The sequence below is a fragment of the Bos indicus genome, chromosome 18, assembly GCF_029378745.1.
Source record: "Bos indicus isolate NIAB-ARS_2022 breed Sahiwal x Tharparkar chromosome 18, NIAB-ARS_B.indTharparkar_mat_pri_1.0, whole genome shotgun sequence".
In the NCBI taxonomy this organism is placed as follows: domain Eukaryota; kingdom Metazoa; phylum Chordata; class Mammalia; order Artiodactyla; family Bovidae; genus Bos; species Bos indicus.
This window is the reverse complement of record NC_091777.1, coordinates 59,277,462-59,297,239: the sequence shown is the minus strand read 5'-3', so window position 1 is coordinate 59,297,239 and position 19,778 is coordinate 59,277,462. Positions and strand designations below refer to the sequence as shown.

At 41.1% G+C, this 19,778-nt stretch overlaps 2 protein-coding genes across 6 annotated transcripts in view; both read right to left on the bottom strand.

Moving 5' to 3' along the window:
* The window catches only part of LOC109571940 (zinc finger protein 665-like), a 348,725-nt gene that overhangs the window by 226,969 nt on the left and 101,978 nt on the right, over positions 1 to 19,778 (bottom strand). The gene's annotated exons all lie outside the window — the stretch shown is intronic.
* Positions 199 to 19,778, bottom strand: part of LOC109571814 (zinc finger protein 665-like) — a 41,362-nt gene continuing 21,782 nt past the window's right edge. For 2 of the 5 annotated variants that reach the window (XM_070771577.1, XM_070771578.1), the window contains exon 3: positions 199 to 5,532. In XM_070771577.1, the coding sequence (XP_070627678.1) occupies positions 3,176 to 5,532 (2,357 nt within the window). In that variant the 3' untranslated portion in view covers positions 199 to 3,175. Of the gene's footprint in view, positions 5,533 to 16,161; positions 16,289 to 19,525; positions 19,597 to 19,778 lie in introns of all 5 variants that reach the window. The other 3 variants (XM_070771576.1, XM_070771580.1, XM_070771579.1) reach the window with 3 other exon arrangements.

Genomic DNA, 19,778 nt, shown 5'->3' with positions numbered 1-19,778 from the left:
GACAAAGTGTGGAGAGAATAACTCAAGTGTGTATTGTTAGTATATAATCCCAAAATTGTCTATTTGATTTCACTATGCAAAGAAACTCTTAAGAGATTCTTTCAACCTTGACAGTCTTTGGTGCATTGCTAGTTTCTGTTATGAAGTACTGAGGTGTATTAAAATTGTGTTATTGAAAGAAACATGATCCATTCAGAGTTATGGAAAAAATGATACAAATTTTATTAGTGCACAAGACTTATGATACATTCTGAATAAAACAGAGGCACATTGTAAATGGCAGCAGGTAATGACGAAGCAGATATATGGCCATCCTCTTTCTGGTTCTTTTGATTAACATTTTTCAAGAAAACTGCTCTCTTCAATTTCCAAGAATAAGTTTCCATTAATCATTTACACACAATAGCAATTGTTAGTTAAGGGAGAAAAGGACCACCATTTCCCTGGTACTATTTGTCCCACACAATCAGTCCCCAGTAACCTGTCAACTCCCCTCCCATGAAAAGCCCAAGTCCCTCAATGTCCAGCCTGCTCTTTGCATGGTCAGATGATAGAGCCTTCAGTTCTTTAACCACGGTGACCTGTGTACAGAAGGGCACCCTGAACATAATGAGCATGCTGAGTCATCTCATGGTTTTACATGGTTCTCTGTCCCTTGCTGATCCTAATTCACACACCATTGAATTTGATATCTCAGTGTCCCTGTTTTACCAGGATAGATATAAATGAACCACACCTAATGAAGTCAGTCCCTTCATCTTACTCATTTCTTTGCAGAGACCATCATGAAAGTCTCTAAGAAAGCTATAAGAATTTAAAACTTTAAGGAAATAAAGAAAAATAATGTGACGTTCTCAAGAAAATTCAAGTAATTAAACACACACTGAAGATAACGGGCCATTTCCACAAAAGTGGTTAAGTTTCAACATACTTAATTATTCTGCAGTAACATCATAGGTTAGTGCTGGAGAACTGAAGATTTATTTATTCCTCAAATGAATTCTCTCTTCTGTGATCTGCTGTGAGAACTGTCCCAAAAGATGACCAAATTCATTACAATTTTAAGGATTCTCTTCAATATGAATTTTTTGGGGGGAATCTTGAGGAAATATTGTTTTCTTAAACATGTTTCCAAATTCGGTATAGCATAGTTTCTGACATACATGAATCATTTCATTATGCCCATGGTGTGAATAGTTCATGGGACAGACTACACAATATACATTACCTGTCCAAGTTTGCTCTCCATACATATCCTCTCACGTTCCACAGTTTTGATCTTTGAGTTAAAGCTTCAGTGTGCACATTACTTTTATGTGGTTTCTCGGAAAGACATATATTCTGAAGTCTAGTGTACTCTGAACCCTCCAGAAAGCCCTTGCCCGTCCATTTCCAAGACTCCTCTTCACTGTGGAGTCTTGTCTAACATTTCAACTCAAGGTGAAAAATTTCCCACTCCAACTCAAGGTGAAAAATTTCCCACTCCCATTGCATTTGAGCATTGCTCCAGAATGTTCCCGAACTTGGACGTTTGGTAAAATCCTTCCCATAAATATTACATTTGTGTGGTTTAACTCCAGGATATATATTCTTACACACCTAAAGAGTGAGCAGTACCTGTGAAAACTTCCATAAAGCATAAAGTATAAAACTGCCAAAGTGTAAAGTATTTGGTGAATCCTAAGTTTAAGGTAGTACCTAAAGGTCATGCCATATTCTGTACACTGGTAAGGTTCTCTCTAGTATGGATCATCTGATGGCTAGTGCAGTGTGAGCCCCAAGTAAAGGTTTTACACACTCATGTCACTTGTAAGCTTTCTCTCCAGAATGACTTCTTTACTGAATCCTGACTTAGGACTGTTGTCTAAAAGCCTTGACACACTCATTACATTGATATAGTTTCTATCCAGTGTGAATATTCTCAAGAAGCCTAAGGTGTAAACACCTGACAAAAGCCTGGACACACTGATTGCATTCGGATGGTCTCTCTAGTCCATCACCTGATGTCTTTTGAGGGCTGAATACCACCTGAAGGATTTGCCACACACACTCTTACATTTGTGTCTCTGCGTTATGAATTCTCTGCTGATGGGAAAGATGAAACCTGTTATTGAAGCCCTGGCCACACGTTATATTTACATGATTTCCTCCTTAAGATTGGAGGAACGGACTGTGCTTTAAATGTATGGATTCTCACCAGTATGAATTTTCTCATGTGTTGTAAATAACTGAATGCCTTCCAAAAGACACCACATGCACTATGTGGGTAAGATTTCCATTCAGAATTAATTACGTGATGGTTAGTTACATCTGAACACAGAACCAAAGCTTTGTGCCACCTACCACATTTGTGAGGTTTCCTCGTTTGACTTTTCTGAGGGTCAGAAAGTTGATATATCTTATGACTGAAGGGTTTGTCATATAAATTCCATTTATGTGGTTTCCCTCCTGTATGAACTGCCCAATGGTCAGCTGAGGCTGAATATGCACTAAAAGCTTTACCATATTTCTTTCATTTGTATGCTTTTTATACAATATTAATTCTTTGATTAATTATAAGGCCTGAGCTCTGACTAAAGGCTTTGCTACACTCATTACATCTGCACTAAAATGTTTCTCATAATTGTTGTAACATTTTTCTCCACTATGAATTATCTGATTTCTTAGATGGTCATTTCAAGCACTGCCCACATACATCACATTTCTATGCTGTCTCTCCTGAATGAACTGCATGATGGTGAGGCTAGCTGTGCAGTAAAATGTTTGTCAGAATGGCTACATTTGTAAGGTTTCTCTCCAGTATGAATTCTCCAATGAATTGCAAGGTTTGCATTTAAAGGCCTTGCCACTGAGATCACATTCATATGGTTTCTCTCCAGTATGAATTCTCTGATGAATTCCAAGCTGTGCGTTTCCAGTAAAGCATCAGCCACACACAACACATTTACACGGCTTCTCTCCAGTATGAATTCTCTGATGAAATGCAAGGTTTGCTGTTTGACTAAAGGTCTTGCCACATACATCATTATTTATATGGTTTCTCTCCAATGTTTCCAATGAACTGCAAAGACCTGCAACTGAAGACTTCACCACATAAACTACCTTTCTACACTTTTCCTCCCATATAAACTGTCTGATGGCAATTTAAGGGTGACTGTGCACTAAAATGTTTGTCCTAATTGTTACATTTGTAAGGTTTCTCTCCAGTATGAATTCTCTTATGAATTGAAAGGATTGAATTTTGACCAAAGGCCTGTCCACATACATCACATTTACATGGTTTCTCTCCAGTATGAACTCTCTGATGAACTACAAGGCCTGAATTTCGACTGAAGGCCTTTCCACACATATCACATTTATATGGTTTCTCCCCAGTATGAACTCTCCGATGAACTACAAGCCTTGCATTTACACTAAAGGCCTTGCCACACACATCACATTTATATGGTTTCTCTCCAGTATGAAGTCTCTGATGAATTACAAGCCTTGCATTTACACTAAAGGCCTTGCCACATACATCACATTTAAATGGCTTCTCTCCGGTATGAATTCTCCCATGAACTACAAGTTTTGACTTTTGAGTATAGCCACGGCCACATACTTCACATGTATACGGTTTCTCTCCAGTATGAAGGGTCTGATGAACTGTACACCTTGCTTTTTGACTAAAGGCCTTTCCACACACATCACATTTATATGGTTTCTCTCCAGTATGTACTCTCTGATGAACTACAAGCCTTGAATTTAGACTAAAGGCCTTGCCACATACATCACATTTATATGGTTTCTCTCCAGTATGTACTCTCCGATGAACTACAAGCCTTGAATTTAGACTAAAGGCCTTGCCACATAGATCACATTTATATGGTTTCTCTCCAGTATGAACTCTCCGATGAACTACAAGTCTTGCATTTAGACTAAAGGCCTTGCCACATAGATCACATTTATATGGTTTCTCTCCAGTATGTACTCTCCGATGAACTACAAGCCTTGAATTTAGACTAAAGGCCTTGCCACATACATCACATTTATATGGTTTCTCTCCGGTATGCATTCTCCAATGAATTACAAGTATTGACTTTCGAGTATAGCCACGGCCGCATACTTCACATGTATATGGTTTTGCTCCAGTATGAAGGGTCTGATGAACTGTACACCTTGCTTTTCGACTAAAGGCCTTTCCACACACATTACATTTATATGGTTTCTCTCCAGTATGTACTCTCTGATGAACTACAAGCCTTGAATTTACACTAAAGGCCTTGCCACATACATCACATTTATATGGTTTCTCTTCAGTATGAATTCTCTGATGAATTAAAAATATTGACTTTTGAGTATAGCCACAACCACATACTTCACATGTATACGGTTTCTCTCCAGTATGAACTCTCCGATGAACTACAAGCCTTACATTTACACTAAAGGCCTTGCCACACACATCACATTTATATGGTTTCTCTCCAGTATGTACTCTCCGATGAACTACAAGCCTTACATTTACACTAAAGGCCTTGCCACACACATCACATTTATATGGTTTCTCTCCAGTATGAACTCTCCGATGAACTACAAGCCTTTCATTTACACTAAAGGCCTTGCCACATACATCACATTTATATGGTTTCTCTCCAGTATGAACTCTCCAATGAATTCCAAGGTGTGACTTTCGAGTATAGCCACGGCCACATACTTCACATGTATACGGTTTCTCTCCAGTATGAAGGGTCTGATGAACTGTACGCCTTGCTTTTCGACTAAAGGCCTTTCCACACACATCACATTTATATGGTTTCTCTCCAGTATGAACTCGCCGATGATGTTGAAGGTGTGTATGCTGTTTAAAGCAATGGCCACATACATCACATTTATATGGTTTTTCTCCAGTATGATTTCTCTGATGAACTATAAGGGTCGATTTATCATTAAAAGCCTTACAACATATGTTACATTTATATGCTTTTCTTCCTGTATGGATTCTTTGATGTCTAGAGAGTTCTGAGTCCTGAAGAAAAGTTATGTTACACTCATTACAACTGTAAGTGTTTTTCTTGTGTGCTTCCTGGTCTGGTACCAGTTCTGAGGGATGTATAACAGCACTCTCTTGTTTATGAGAATTGCCTTTATGGACACTACGAGTTCTCTGAGGTGGTAAACCTGAGGCCCTACTGTTGATATTCGCCACAACCTGACTACATTCAGAAACTGTCCCTTCAGATTCAAGTATCTGCAACTGATCCTGAAAGCTTGATCCATGCCTTTCAACAGGCTTATTTCCTGCATCACTTCTACTACCATGATCTCTTCTATCAGTGAGATTTTTTTTATGGGATATAGACGTTCCTCTGTCATTTCTTTCATCATCTATCCACAGACACTCAAAATCATACATATTTTCCTGTCTCTTTCTGAGGAAAAAATCTTCAATTTCATGGCTTTCAGCTCTTCCAAACACTACTCTTTGAAAAATTTCTTCTTTACCACTGTTTCCTTTTGCCTGTAATTTCTTGATCATACGTATTTGAGACACATCTACAAAATATAAAAACCATATGCATTCTATCAATTACAATTCATAAATAAATTGTTTCATGCTGAATACATGGTATTATACCAAAAGGCATATCCATGCTGAACAGAATTATGCATCTTCCCAATGATGATCTTAAAAATATTTGAAACACTAAATGAATAGAACTCTTTAAAAATCAAAGAGCAATCACATGTAATCCAAATTAATTTTAGGGTAGCCTAGCTTCAAAGATACAGTCAGAACATATTAATTTTTTCCAAACTCATGTCAGTTCTCAAAGAAAAGGGTATTTTCGCACCATGACTTCTAAACTCATTCTACTTGGTAGTAAACACACTGCTGTCTCATAATTGAGGAGAAAATATAGCATATTGTACACACTTTATGCATACTTATACATAAGTAAACGGTAAAGAACAGACAGTGCTACATAGGTGATTTGGTAGTAAAGAATTAGCCTGCCAATGCAGGAGACATAGGATAGGGAGCTTCAATCCCTAGGTGGGGGAGATCTCCTGGAGGAGGAAATGGCAGCCACTGAACTATCTTTGCCTGAAAAAAAATTTCATGGATAAGGAACTTAGCAGGCTACTGTCCATGAGATCACAAAGAGTCAGACAGAACGATCGACTGAACAAGCATTCATTAACAGGCAATACACTGCAATGGTAAATAATCCCAAAGAAGCACTTTAACGAACAATAGAAAACATAAATAGCAGTTGACAACTGTTCAGGAAATTCCCTAAAATAATGGGAAAAAAAAAAAAACTTTTCTAAATACCTCTTATAAATCTATCAGTAGATAGACGTATAGGCATTTTATGACATTGACAAGTTGTTCACGTCAGTAACACTGTGTAATACATACAGACCATCTCATCTATAAATAACAAAATATTAATAAATGAAACATTCTGTACTTGAAGAACAGTCATTCAGTACAGCGATTCCCTATCTATAAAGTAACTTTAACTTACTCAGTTCATTGGTTCCAAGATACATGTCAAGGAACAAGCTTTGGGGCCTCCCTTCTGGCTCAGAGGTCAAGAATCCACTTGGTAATTAATGCACAAGAGTTCCATCCCTCATCCAGGAAGTTGCCTCATACCTTGGAAGCAACTAAGCCTGTAGGCCACAACTCCGTGTTCCAGAGTTTGGGAGTCACAACTATTGTGCACAGGCATAGAGCCCATACACTGTAACAAGAGAAGGCATTAAAATGAGAAGTCCATGCACTGCAAGTAGAGAGTAGCCCTTGCTTGCCACAAGTAACCAAAAGCCCCTAAAGCAACAAAAACCCAGTGCAACCAAAAATAAAAAACATTTAAAAAATGCAATGTATTAGTATGAAGAAAACCAATGTTATTTGAAAACTTATTAACCAGAGTCAGAGACAACTCATAAAAATGAAAAGTAAAATAAAAACATACAAGATGTAAAGCAGACAAAGAGATGTCACAATAAGCAAGTAAATATATAAAGGAAGTAAATATATTCTTTAAGCAAAAGTAATCTTTGAGGCAAATTCCCTGGTGGTCCAGTCGTTAGGACTACGCACACACACTGGAGGGGGCACAGATTCCACCCAGGAATGGGGAACTAAGATACCATCTGCCACATGGCACAGCAAAAAAACAAAAAAACCCCAGTAACTTCTGACCTTTTCTGTAAAACTGGCAACATTCTATACAACCTAACAGCACTAATTACCTCAATCTTACAAATAAAGGTAGTGGATTCACAGGGTTCCTGTACATAACTCCATGGAACATGAAAGTAAATGAGCAAAAGCAGGACTGACACCGAGACTTACAGATTCACACATGCTCTGAACCACCAGGGCCCACTTGGGCAGAACAGAGGACAAAAAGTTACAATGAACTCCAGGAGTGTAAAAGGAAACTTCAGATCAGACACAAGAACTGACCTGTGTAATTGTGTTACTCAGCCATCCCTCTTGGAAATTGTTTCCAAGGCACCAGTAAGATCTCAATTCAGGTCCTGTCTAAGAGAGGACCTCAATCAATATCCACTGTCCTTACAGGTTTCCTGAGTTACAATCACAGAAGATCCAAACCACATTCCTGTTACACACACCCCTGAAGGATGTGGCAAAAGCAGTAACAACAGGAACAGCTGAGGGCTCTGAACAGGAAGACAGGCTGAAGGCAGCTCTGTGTAGGATCTGAGACACCAAATGCAATTGAAGAGCTGCCAGTCTTTCCCTTCTTCCAATGAGGTCTCCCAAGTGTAGCAAATAGGAAGACAAACAGGCTGGGTCCGAAATAATCTCTGGAGGTGACAGCGCTGTTCTACACGGACCAAAAAGCAGGCATCCGATGGAATCCAGCATAGAAGGGGGACAAAGAGGAAATAGATCCCTTTGAAACACCTCATTACATGCTTCCCATAGTCAAGCAACAACATTGACAGGAGTCAAATGACAGATTGTTACAGACCATATAAAGACTTTGCCTTTTGGGACCTCTTTTCTTGGAAGTCCATTTTGCATAAAAACTTCATTTTTTTTCTAATTAAATCATTTTCTTCATTTAGCAACAGCCACCTGTAAGTCAGACCCACTTTTTTTCTCCCTAATAAAATGTAATTTTCTGGTAGGAGACTGATGGGCTCCATGTTAAATGCCTTAAATGTGTCATCTTCCCCTTTGCATTCCCTGAGATGAGAAATACGTGGGCTTCAGTTGAGGAATTTACACCCAACAAAAACAGGGTAAATAGACAGTCATTCTCTAATCTCAGGGAATAATTATGGCAAGGACAAAGAAAGGAAAAAACCCTGTTTGTTAAGGGAGACACTACACATGCCCAGAAAGGCTGCTTGGAGTCAAAACTCACAGGATAATTCCAGGCCATAATGAATCTTGCTCCTCCCAGAAGCCTTCACTTTGAGATCCAACTTGGCTAAGGTGTGCATGCACACTCCAGGGAGGGTCCTGAGACAAATTAACCAGGGCAAATAAACAAGGTGATTGGCCTGAGGGAAGATGAAGACCTGGAAAACCGCCCCTTTGTAAAGAATTTACACTTCCCACAGGCGTCTCTCTCTCTCTCTCTCAGGTTGCCCATGTGCCTTGCCGCATGTACTTTTCCTTTCAATAAACTTTTTCCTTTACTCTCTATCTTCTGCCACATCATCTGAATTTGTTCTTGACTAGGCAGGCCACACTAGGGACCTTAGCCCTAAATGTTGGCTCCTGTGGTCCAGGGGTTAGGAGTCCCGATCTGGGAAATTAAGAACTTGCTTCCAGCTTTCGCTCGCTCCCACTCACTGCTATGGGCATCCCAAATCAATTTCATTGTTCATATCTTTTGTTACTAAAAACACAGATCTTACCTTCCTTAAGCAACGATGAACTGTCCTTTATATTAGCATTTTATAGAATGATGACCATAAATACCAGTGATAACTTCTAAAAACATTTGCTTCTTATGGAGAACATCTCAGGGTAGCAACACACATATTAATAATCCAAAATCTCTCTAGTTTCTCTATGAGAGGAAATAACCAGTAATCAGTGCCTATGTGTGTGCTAAGTCGCTTTAGGCATGTACGACTCTTTGCAAACCCATGGACTGTAGCCTGCCAGCTCCTCCATGGTATTCTCCAGGCAAGAATACTGAATTGGGTTGCCATTTACTACTCCAGGGATCTTTCCGACGCAGGGATTGAAGTCTCAGTAATCAGTGTAATACAATAAAAGCATTACACAGTTTGATGACTCAACTCATGTCTTTCTTAGATGAGCAAACAAACGTTTTTACTAGATATTTAATGGTGAATATTTCCCAGTTCATGTGCATCTGAAATTCATTTAGGTTAATTTCTCATAACTGTTTGATTTGTAAGTGCTTAGTTTTTCTTTTTTAAAGCCAACTGAATTAGATCTCACTTACAAACTAACCTCAGCAATATTATCCAAAAACAAAGACACACAGTATGACATGCATAAATCCAGACACACAGATGGACAGACAGAGACCATAGTTTTCTGCTTGAGATTTAAAATGTCTCTTTGACCTTTTTCTTTCCCCTTGGTTTGAAATTCTAATTTGCCCAAGGTTGAGGCCTCAGGCAAAGTGGGTTATGTATTTCAAGGACTTGGTAAAGGTTGCCTGCTGTGCTAAACTGCTTCAATCAGGTCCGATTATCTGTGATCCCATGGACTGTATCCTGCCAGGCTGCTCCTCCCATGGGACTGTCCAGGCAAGAACACTCGGTGGGTTGCTATTCCCACCTCCAGGGCATCTTCCTAATCCAGGGATCAAATCTACCTTTCCCACACTTGCAGGCAGGTTCTATACAATTAGAGTCATCTGGGATGCCCTGGTAAAAGTTAACTTCAAGCTTTTTTCTAGGCTAGCTGTCTCAACGGGTTAGTTGCTTTTAACTCCATATGCAAAAAGAACCGGTTGTGCACTTTCAAAGAGAAAAAAAAAATTCATTTCAACCAGTTTTCTCCAGAGTCTAGAGAATAGCAGTTATCCTATGTCAAAAAACTTACCTTCCCTTTCCATAGTCATAGTTTTATAGCTAAGACACAGATCAAATAGTGCTCAAATTGACAGTGGAAACAACAGCAGATGGGCTGATAAAAATCTTGGATTGTCCCTCTGGGGAGATGGGGGTCTTGGATTGTTCAGAAGAAACTGAAGGGGTAAAGAAACTTCCTAGAGTGGGGGGCAGGAGTAGGGGAAGCTGGGCTCATCCTCCCCTCTGAGAGACAGGGGAAGTTAGAAGGGGACCAGCTGATGGAGAGGGAGACAGAGGGGCTGGGATGGGTTTAAGGCCACAACAGGACAAAGAATGGAGAGAGAAAGGGCAGTGGGGGACACTACTGGAGCTGTGGGCCGGCTCAATAGAGAGCCGACTTAAAAAGTGAGGATTTGATCAGCCAATATATGATTTTGACACTGTAATATGGACAAACATCCTCACTAATCATATAATTATTTTTCCAGTAACTTCTCTAAGACAGTTTTAAGTTTTAAGAAGTACAGTTTATGTACTTCATGGTAGGAGAGAGGAGGATCCAGCCTCTCATCCAGCAGGGCAGATTATTATCCTTTCTCAAGGGGCAAGAATCACGAACATTCAGTAACTTCTAAGGGTTCAGCCCTGTTTAATTTACGGTTCCACTTCTCACACAACCCAGAGAAGATGTTCCATGTATTAGCTAATGAGTAATAAGGTGAATTTTCCCATCTGGAAATAAAAACGTCATAAACCTTCATCTCTTGCTTCTTAAAGAATGGCGTTTTGTCTCACAAATCCTGCTCACAGCGCCAATTAATGCCTTGCCAAAAGTTTTCACTTTTGTCTCAGGTTCCAAGGATTTGTTAATAGGCCACTCATTCTATACAAATAAATATTTCAATGTTTATTAGAGAATTATCTAGGTGACTTTCAAGATACTAAGTAATCCAACCAGTCCATCCTAAAGGAGATCAGCCCTGGGTGTTCATTGGAAGGACTGACGTTAGCTTTGTCTAACTCAATGAAACTAAGCCATGTTGTGTGGGGCCACCCAAGACGGGCGGGTCATGGTGGAGACGTCTGACAGAATGTGGTCCACTGGAGAAGGGAATGGCAAACCACTTCAGTATTCTTGCCTTGAGCACCTCATGAACAGTATGAAAAGGCAAAATGATAGGACACTGAAAGAGGAACTCCCCAGGTCGGTAGGTGCCCAATATGCTACTGGAGATCAGTAGAGAAATAACTTCAGAAAGAATGAAGGGATGGAGCCAAAGAAAAAACAACACCCAGTTGTGGATGGGACTGGTGATAGAAGCAAGGTTTGATGCTGTAAAGAGCAATATTGCACAGGAACCTGGAATGTTAGGTCCATGAATCAAGGCAAATTGGAAGTGGTCAAATAGGAGATGGCAAGGGTGAATGTTGACATTCTAGGAATCACTGAACTAAAATGGACGGGAATGGGTGAATTTAACTCAGATGACCATTATATCTACTACTGTGGGCAGGAATCCCTTAGAAGAAATGGAGTAGCCATCATAGTCAACAAGAGTCCAAAATGCAGTACTTGGATGTAATCTCAAAAACGACAGAATGATCTCTGTTTGTTTCCAAGGCAAACCATTCAGTATCCCAGTAATCCAAGTCTATGCCCCAACCAGTAACACTGAAGAAGCTGAAGTTGCATGCTTCAATGAAGACCTACAAGACCTTTTAGAACACCCAAAAAAGATCTCCTTTTAATTATAGGGGACTGGAATGCAAAAGTACGAAGTCAAGAAACACCTGAGGTAACAGGCAAATTTGGAATATGGAATGAAGCAGGACAAAGGCTAATAGAGTTTTGCCAAGAGAATGCATTGGTCATAGCAAACACCCTCTTCCAACAACACAAGAGAAGACTCTACACATGGATATCACCAGATGGTCAACACCGAAATCAGACTGATTATATTCTTTGCAGCCAAAGATGGAGAAGCTCTATACAGTCAGCAAAAACAAGACAGGGAGCTGACTGTGGCTCAGATCATGAACTCCTTATTGCCAAATTCAGACTTAAATTGAAGAAAGTAGGGAAAACTACTAGACCATTCAGATATGACCTAAATCAAATCCCTTATGATTATACAGTGGAAGTGAGAAATAGATTTAAGGGACTAGATCTGATAGATAGAGTGCCTGATGAACTATGGATGGAGGTTCGTGACAGTGTACAGGAGACAGGGATCAAGACCATCCCCATGGTAAAGAAATGCAAAAAAGCAAAATCGCTGTCTGGGGAGGTCTTAGAAATAGCTGTGAAAAGAAGAGAAGCGAAAAGCAAAGGAGAAAAGGAAAGATACAAGCATCTGAATGGAAAGTTCCAAAGAATAGCAAGGAAAGATAGAAAGCCTTCCTCAGCGATCAATGCAAAGAAATAGAGGAAAACAACAGAATGGGAAAGACTAGAGATCTGTTCAAGAAAATTAGAGACACCAAGGGAACATTTTATGCAAAGATGGGCAAAATAAAGGACAGAAATGGTATGGACCTAACAGAAGCAGAAGATATTAAGAAGAGGTGGCAAGAATACACAGAAGAACTATACAAAAAAGATCTTCACGACCAAGATAATCACGATGGTGTGATCACTCACCTAGAGCCAGACATCCTGGAATGTGAAGTCAAGTGGGCCTTAGAAAGCATCACTACAAACAAAGCTAGTGGAGGTGATGGAATTCCAGTTGAGCTATTTCAAATCCTAGAAGACGACGATGTGAAATTGCTGCACTGAATATGCCAGTAAATTTGGAAAATACAGCAGTGGCCACAGGACTGGAAAAGGTCAGTTTTCATTCCAATCCCAAAGAAAGGCAATGCCAAAGAGTGCTCAAACTACCGCAGAATTGCACTCACCTCACATACTAGTAAAGTAATGCTCAAAATTCTCCAAACCAGGCTTCAGCAATACGTGAACCATGAACTTCCAGATGTTCACGATGGTTTTAGAAAAGGCAGAGGAACTAGAGATCAAATTGCCAACATCTGCTGGATCACTGAAAAAGCAAGAGAGTTCCAGAAAAACATCTATTTCTGCTTTATTGACTATGCCAAAGCCTTTGACTGTGTGGATCACAATAAACTGTGGAAAATTCTGAAAGAGATGGGAATACCAGACTACCGGACTTGCCTTTTGAGAAACCTGTATGCAGGTCAGGAAGCAACAGTTAGAACTGGACATGGAACAACAGACTGGTTCCAAATAGCAAACGCAGTATGTCAAGGCTGTATATTGTCACCCTGCTTATTTAACTTATATGCAGAGTACATCATGAGAAACACTGGGCTGGAAGAAACACAAGCTGGAATCAAGATTGCCGGGAGAAATATCAATAACCACAGATAAGCAGATGACACCACCCTTATGGCAGAAAGTGAAGAGGAACAAAAAAGCCTCTTGGTGTAAGTGAAAGAGGAGAATGAAAAAGTTGGCTTAAAGCTCAACATTCAGAAAACTAAGATCATGGCATCTGGTCCCATTACTTCCTGGGAAATAGATAGGGAAACAGTGGAAACAGTGTCAGACTTTATTTTTGGGGGCTCCAAAATCACTGCAGATGGTGATTGCTGCCATGAAATTAAAAGACGCTTACTCCTTGGAAGGAAAGTTATGACCAACCTATAGCATATTCAAAAGCAGAGACATTAGTTTGCCAACAAAGGTCTGTCTAGTTAAGGCTATGGTTTCTCCAGTGGTCATGTATGGATGTGAGAGTTGGACTGTGAAGAAGGCTGAGTGCCGAAGAATTGATGCTTTTGAACTGTGGTATTGGAGAAGACTCTTGAGAGTCCCTTGGACTGCAAGGAGATCCAACCAGTCCATTCTAAAGGAGATCAGTCCTGGGTATTCTTTGGAAGGACTGATGCTAAAGCTGAAACTCCAATACTTTGGCCACCTGATGCAAAGAGTTGACTCATTGGAAAAGACTCTGATGCTGGGAGGGATTGGGGACAGAAGGAGAAGGTGAGGACAGAGGATGAGATGGCTGGATGGAATCACCGACTCAATGGACATGAGTTTGGATAAACTCTGGAAGTTGGTGATGGACATGGAGGCCTGGCATGCTGCGGTTCATGGGGTCGCAAAGAGTTGGACATGACTGAGCAACTGAACTGAACTGAAAAGACAAGGAAATAAAAACAGCAGAGGATACATCACCAAATTGGCTTCTGACCCAAGTGCAGACTGGAGCAGCCCTGGGAAGTACCAGGACACAGCACATCCGGAGTCTCAACTGGGTAAAGGTCCCCGGCAGCCTGTCCACTCCATGAGTTAGGCTTTAACACTGCAGTTCAGGGTTCCTGCTTATCATCCCAGGATGCAAACTGATATCATCAATCTGTGAGCAAACAGAAGCTCTGGTTTCATCTTAATGCTGTTTGTCTTATGAAACTTGGATGTTCCTAAGCCTGGGGCTGGGTTTGTCAGAGTCTCTTTGAACAATCTCAAGGGTGAACAATCTCAAGATTTGTGTCCTAACTTATCTATGTTGCTGCAATCCTTGCACTCACAGCAGGCAGTCAGCGTACTCACAGTCAGGGTGTGTCCAGGCAGGTTGGAGGCAAGCACAGAGGAATGCACTGCTTTGTCTTAAAGCCTAAACAGGATTATTTATTTAATTTCCCTAACACCCTGGTGGCCACATGGTAAAAAGTTAGCTTGCTGATGTGGGAGACATGGGTTCGATCTTTGTTCTGGGAAGATCTCCCATGCCAGGGAGCAACTAAGCTGAAGGACAGATTCTGAGCCTGGGTAGCGAAACTACTGAAGCGCGTGTGCCTAGAGCTGGTGCTCCACAACAAAAGAAGCCACCGTGATGAGAAGCCATGCACCCTGCAAGCAGAGAGTAGCCCCCACTTGTCTCAAATAGAGAAATGGCCATACAGGAAACAGACCCAGTACAGCCAAAAAAAAAGAAAAACCAAAAAGTCTTGCCTTTGTCTCTGTGGGCACTAAAGCACCACTGGAGGGTGATGTACATTTCACAGGTCAACGAACAGAGCAGGAAGTTGAAGAAAAATCTCCTGTGAGAGTTCACAAACACTAAATATCTGTTTTCTCACAGAACTCTCGCACTTCAAGAGTTTCCCAAACACGATGAATGGTGTGGCTTCCTCTCTGCCTTGTGACAGCTGACCTGAAGTCACACTGTTGATCCTTTCCCATTCATCTGATTTTCTGCTAATTAGCACCTCTTTCTCCACAATCCAGGGATCTTTCTTGTGCTATGAAAATAGAGTTATGATTCAGGTCAGAATCAGAAATTCCTGCTCAGAAGAAATCTCATACTTGGCTTCTTCCAGAATCCAAACTTGTTTTTTTAAAATAAATGCATTTGCTATCTTTAATAATTTTGTTTATTCATTTACTTTGGCTGGAGTGAGTGATCCTTGCTGCTTGGACTTTTCCCCAAGTTGGGCAAGTAGGGGTTACTCTCCAGTTGCAGTGTATTGGCTTCTCATTTGCTTTGCCTTCTCCTGGGTCCACAGGCTTCAGTAGTTGTCCCATGTGGGCTCAGTAATTACAGCTTCCAGGTCTAGAATGCTGCTTTAGTAGTTCAGGCCCACAGGCTTAGCTGATCTGTGTTGTGGGATCTTCCAGACCAGGGATCGAACCTGTGTCTCCTGCATTGGCAGGTGGAAAATCCCAGCTCTTTTGTCAGTCAAGAAATGAGGACATTATGATGGACAGAAAATATTTCACAAATTACTTTACTATCTGCCTCCTTCTGAATGCACAGGGAACAGTATACTATACAGTACAGTATATATCAGTTATCTAGTTCCTTTCCAAGAGTTACTGAACCAAGAACACAGGGGTATAAAACAGGCAACTAGATATTTCAAAGTTTGAAATCAGCTTTATAAACACTCAAGCTCTGGAAAAACTCCTTGTGTATCACACAGTGGGCAGGTCATCAGAAGGAAAGACAAGTTTGAACTCCCGATGCTAAACATGAAGCCTTACATGTCCGAATGACAAGGTTTTCAGCTCAGTCAAGAAAAACAGGGCTCCTAAGAGACAGCAAGGGAAAATGCAGAGATACCGCAAAGTAGATCCCTACTTCAGAGGGAAGTGATCCTCACCCACAGACAGCAGGTTCCTGAGGGTCTCCACCATCACGTCCTTGTACAAGGTCCTCTGGGCAGGGTCCAGAGAGTCCCACTCCTTGGGAGTGAAATCTATGAACACATCCTTGAAGGTCAACTGTGCCTGAAATGAAAACACATTTAACCAACGGGCCCTGAGGAGGGTTCTTATTTTCACAGAAAAGGATAAGAAGTGAGACAGGTAAGGTCAGTTCAACTAAAGTAATATTCTGATATGTTCATGCAAATCTATATGGAGCAAATTGTTGCTCTCTAATTTAATCTCCTGTTTTTTCATAACATGATGATATCCTCCAATCAACATGAATTCATCATGAGTGTGGACAAGACATGAAAAATATATAAATTACAATTAACAGTGGGTCGTTGATGCAGAAGTGTTGCGTTCAACACACTGAGTGACATTCACTATCTAGATGAGTTACAGCAAGACTGCTGTCTTCAGAGAGGACAAAGCCCACAGTGGCTTTAAAAGAACACAGACTGTGATGAGGATGTCATCATCACACTGATGAGAGGTGTCTCAACACTTCATACACACTAAGCATTACTCTAAAGACTTTACCCATATGAACTTGTCATCAACATAACAACAACAATAGAGAAAGATCTGTGTCCATCTTACTGGGGAGAAGACTCTGTCACTCTAATAAATAGCTCTGATCAAACAGTTAAGAAATGAGGCAATAGCACCTGAGCTCAGGTGGTTGGGAGAGACAACTGAACCTAAGGAATCAAAGAGTTAAGTAACAGTATAAAAGACCATCCCCAGAGAGTCCCCTGAGAATACCTGAAACAAGTTCAAGGGAGCTGAAGGGCAATGGAACAGCATGAATAGTCACTGTACAGGGTCACCCCCTCTACCCCCCAACCCACACAATGTCAATAATCTGACTACTATTTACATTATTCATGTGATGAGGTAGAAAATATTAAAGGCCATGGAATACACACTTAAGATACAACTGCAACTGCTCTAAGCATAAACCGTATTTATGAGATGGTTTTGTAATAAAATCATGGAGTTACACATCCATGCACTCATGCATGCACATGGAAACACACAATTGATTGAAACAAGAAGCGTTGTCTTTATTTTTTTCTTTCGTTCAATCAAAACTTAGTGAGTATCAACTCTGTGTCCCTAACTGGGACTACAGCAGTGAATACGACAGAGCTTACCATCCAGCAGCCAGCCAGCCAATTACATCCATAGTTTTAACATCACTATTTTTATATGTGCTCTGAAACAGGCCTGGTGCTAAGAGAAGATTCAACAGAAAGTCTTGACCTATACGGAGAAGTCAGACAAGGTCTCTGTGAGGAAGAAATGCTTAGGATTGGCAAGGTGGGAAAAGGAAGAGTTTTGTAAGCAGACAGAACAGCCTGAGTGCTCTGACACAGGAAGATATTTACTGAACAGAAAACCAGCCAGTTTGACTGCAACATAGGAATGAAGACGGGGTAATGCCAGGAAAAGGCTGATTTCTGCAAGGCATATAAATTGAGGACGTTATTTCAAAAGCAACTGGACGTGACTTAAGAATCTGCAGGAGGAAAGTTAGAGATTTAGGTTTGTTTTTCAGCACTCACTCTGCTATGTGAGGAGGTTGTTGTTCAGTTGGCTCAGTCATGTCAGACTCTATGGGACTCCATGGACTGTAGCCTGCCAGGCTCCTCTGTCCATGGGATTCTCCAGGCAAGAAAACTGGAGTGGGTGGCCATTCCCTTCTCCTACATTTTGGCATCTTTGGCACATTAAAAGTGAGTCAAATGTAAGTTTGATTCAGTAAGTCTGTTAACATTCTATTTCCTTTTTACAGCTTATCTGGTTTGGTTATGCTGGGCCTTCGTTGCTGTGACCCAGCTGTCTCTACTTGTGGCTGCACTGCATGGAGTTGTGGCTAAAGTGCCGAGGCTCTCATTGCAGTGGCTTCTCTTGTTTCAGAAGACAAGCTCAAGCGTGCGGACTTCGGTAGTTAAGGATTCCGGGCTCCAGAGCACAGCCACAGCAGTTGTTGGGCATGGGCTTAGTTGCTCTGCAGCATCTTCCAGGAATTGGGATGGAACCCGTGTCCCCTACATTGGCAGACACATTGCTATCCACTTTATCACCAGGGAAGTCCTCAACATTATCTTATACTATTAAAAACATAAAAAGTAGTACAAGCAGAAAATAATACAGAAAATACTTTAACGCCAATCTGTATAAAATACCTGTACTGAAAAATAATATGATGGCGTACCTGGTGGCTCAGTGGTAAAGAGTCCACTGACCAATGTAAGAAACACAGGTTGTTGCCTGGCCCATTAAGATCCCACATGCTGAGGGGCAACTAAGCCCGTGAGTCTCAATTCCTGAGCCAGAGCTGTAGAGCCCTGGAGGTGAAACTACTGAAGCCAGCACGCTCTAGAGCCTGGGCTGCAAGACAAGAGAAGCCACCACAATGGGAAGTGTGCACACCGCTACCAGAGTGGTCACCGCTCTCCAGAACTAGGGAAAAGACACTGAAGCAAGGAAGTTAGAGTACAGGAAATAAATATATTTTAAAAGTAATAATGTGATTTTTATCATTAATTTTAGGTATGTACTTATTAACAAACTCCAAAATTTATGATTTTATTCCACTAAGAAAATACTGAATCAAGATTAGTAAAGTTGGAGAATTCCCTCATGGTCCAGTGGTTAAGATCCCTCACATCCACTGCAGGGTTTCAGGTTCGAGCCCTACTCAGCGAACTAAGACCCTAGAAGCTGAATCATGTGGTCAAAAAAGAAAGAAAAAAAAATTAGTAAGCCCGATTTCACAGTTTAAATTAGATGGTGTAACGAAACACTCCCTAGCCCTGACATCTCTTTCTGAACATTGTATTCCATTCCCAAACACTTAAGTTTTCAGGGAGGTGCTCATTTAGTTTTAAATGTACCATAAAAAGTCAGAACTGATTTCCCCTCATTGGCCTCTTTGGCAGATTTTAACATGTACCGTACACGTTAATACCTGAGGTCCACCTACAGCTTCTTTACCCTGATTGACAGAGAGCAGACAGAGCATCCACATGGGCCATAAGCAACCCCTGCTGCCCAACAGCACTGAGACCCTGTCTTCAAACCGTGGGTGATAAGCCCTGCCCAGGGGAGCCCCCTCACAAGGTCCAGGTCACTGGGTCATGGGGAGACGGGATCTAAGTGGAGACGCTAGGCCTTGAGGGAAGGCCCCAGCTGAGTATGCATGTACAAGAGTCAGACAGGATACTTCAGAGTCAGACATGATTAGCGAGTCCAGAGAAGGGCATTTCAGGAAGGCAGTGTGAGAATCCACTGAGAATATGACCTTACAGGAGAAAGAGCCATGCCTGACTCCTGTTCTTTCCTCTTCTGTGCTTCTTCGTCCATGAGTCTTCACAGTTCTATCATGAAAGTGGAAAACATGCTGTTTAGTGCTTAGAGTCAACACATTCCCTTCCTGAGCCCCAACCACACACGCAGGGAAGCCCTCACTGTGTGGAACGGACAGTTTTCTGGGCCCATTGTTTCAGGAGGGACTCAAGATAGTCAACTCCCACAGAGAGACCAACACGGGACTTTCCCA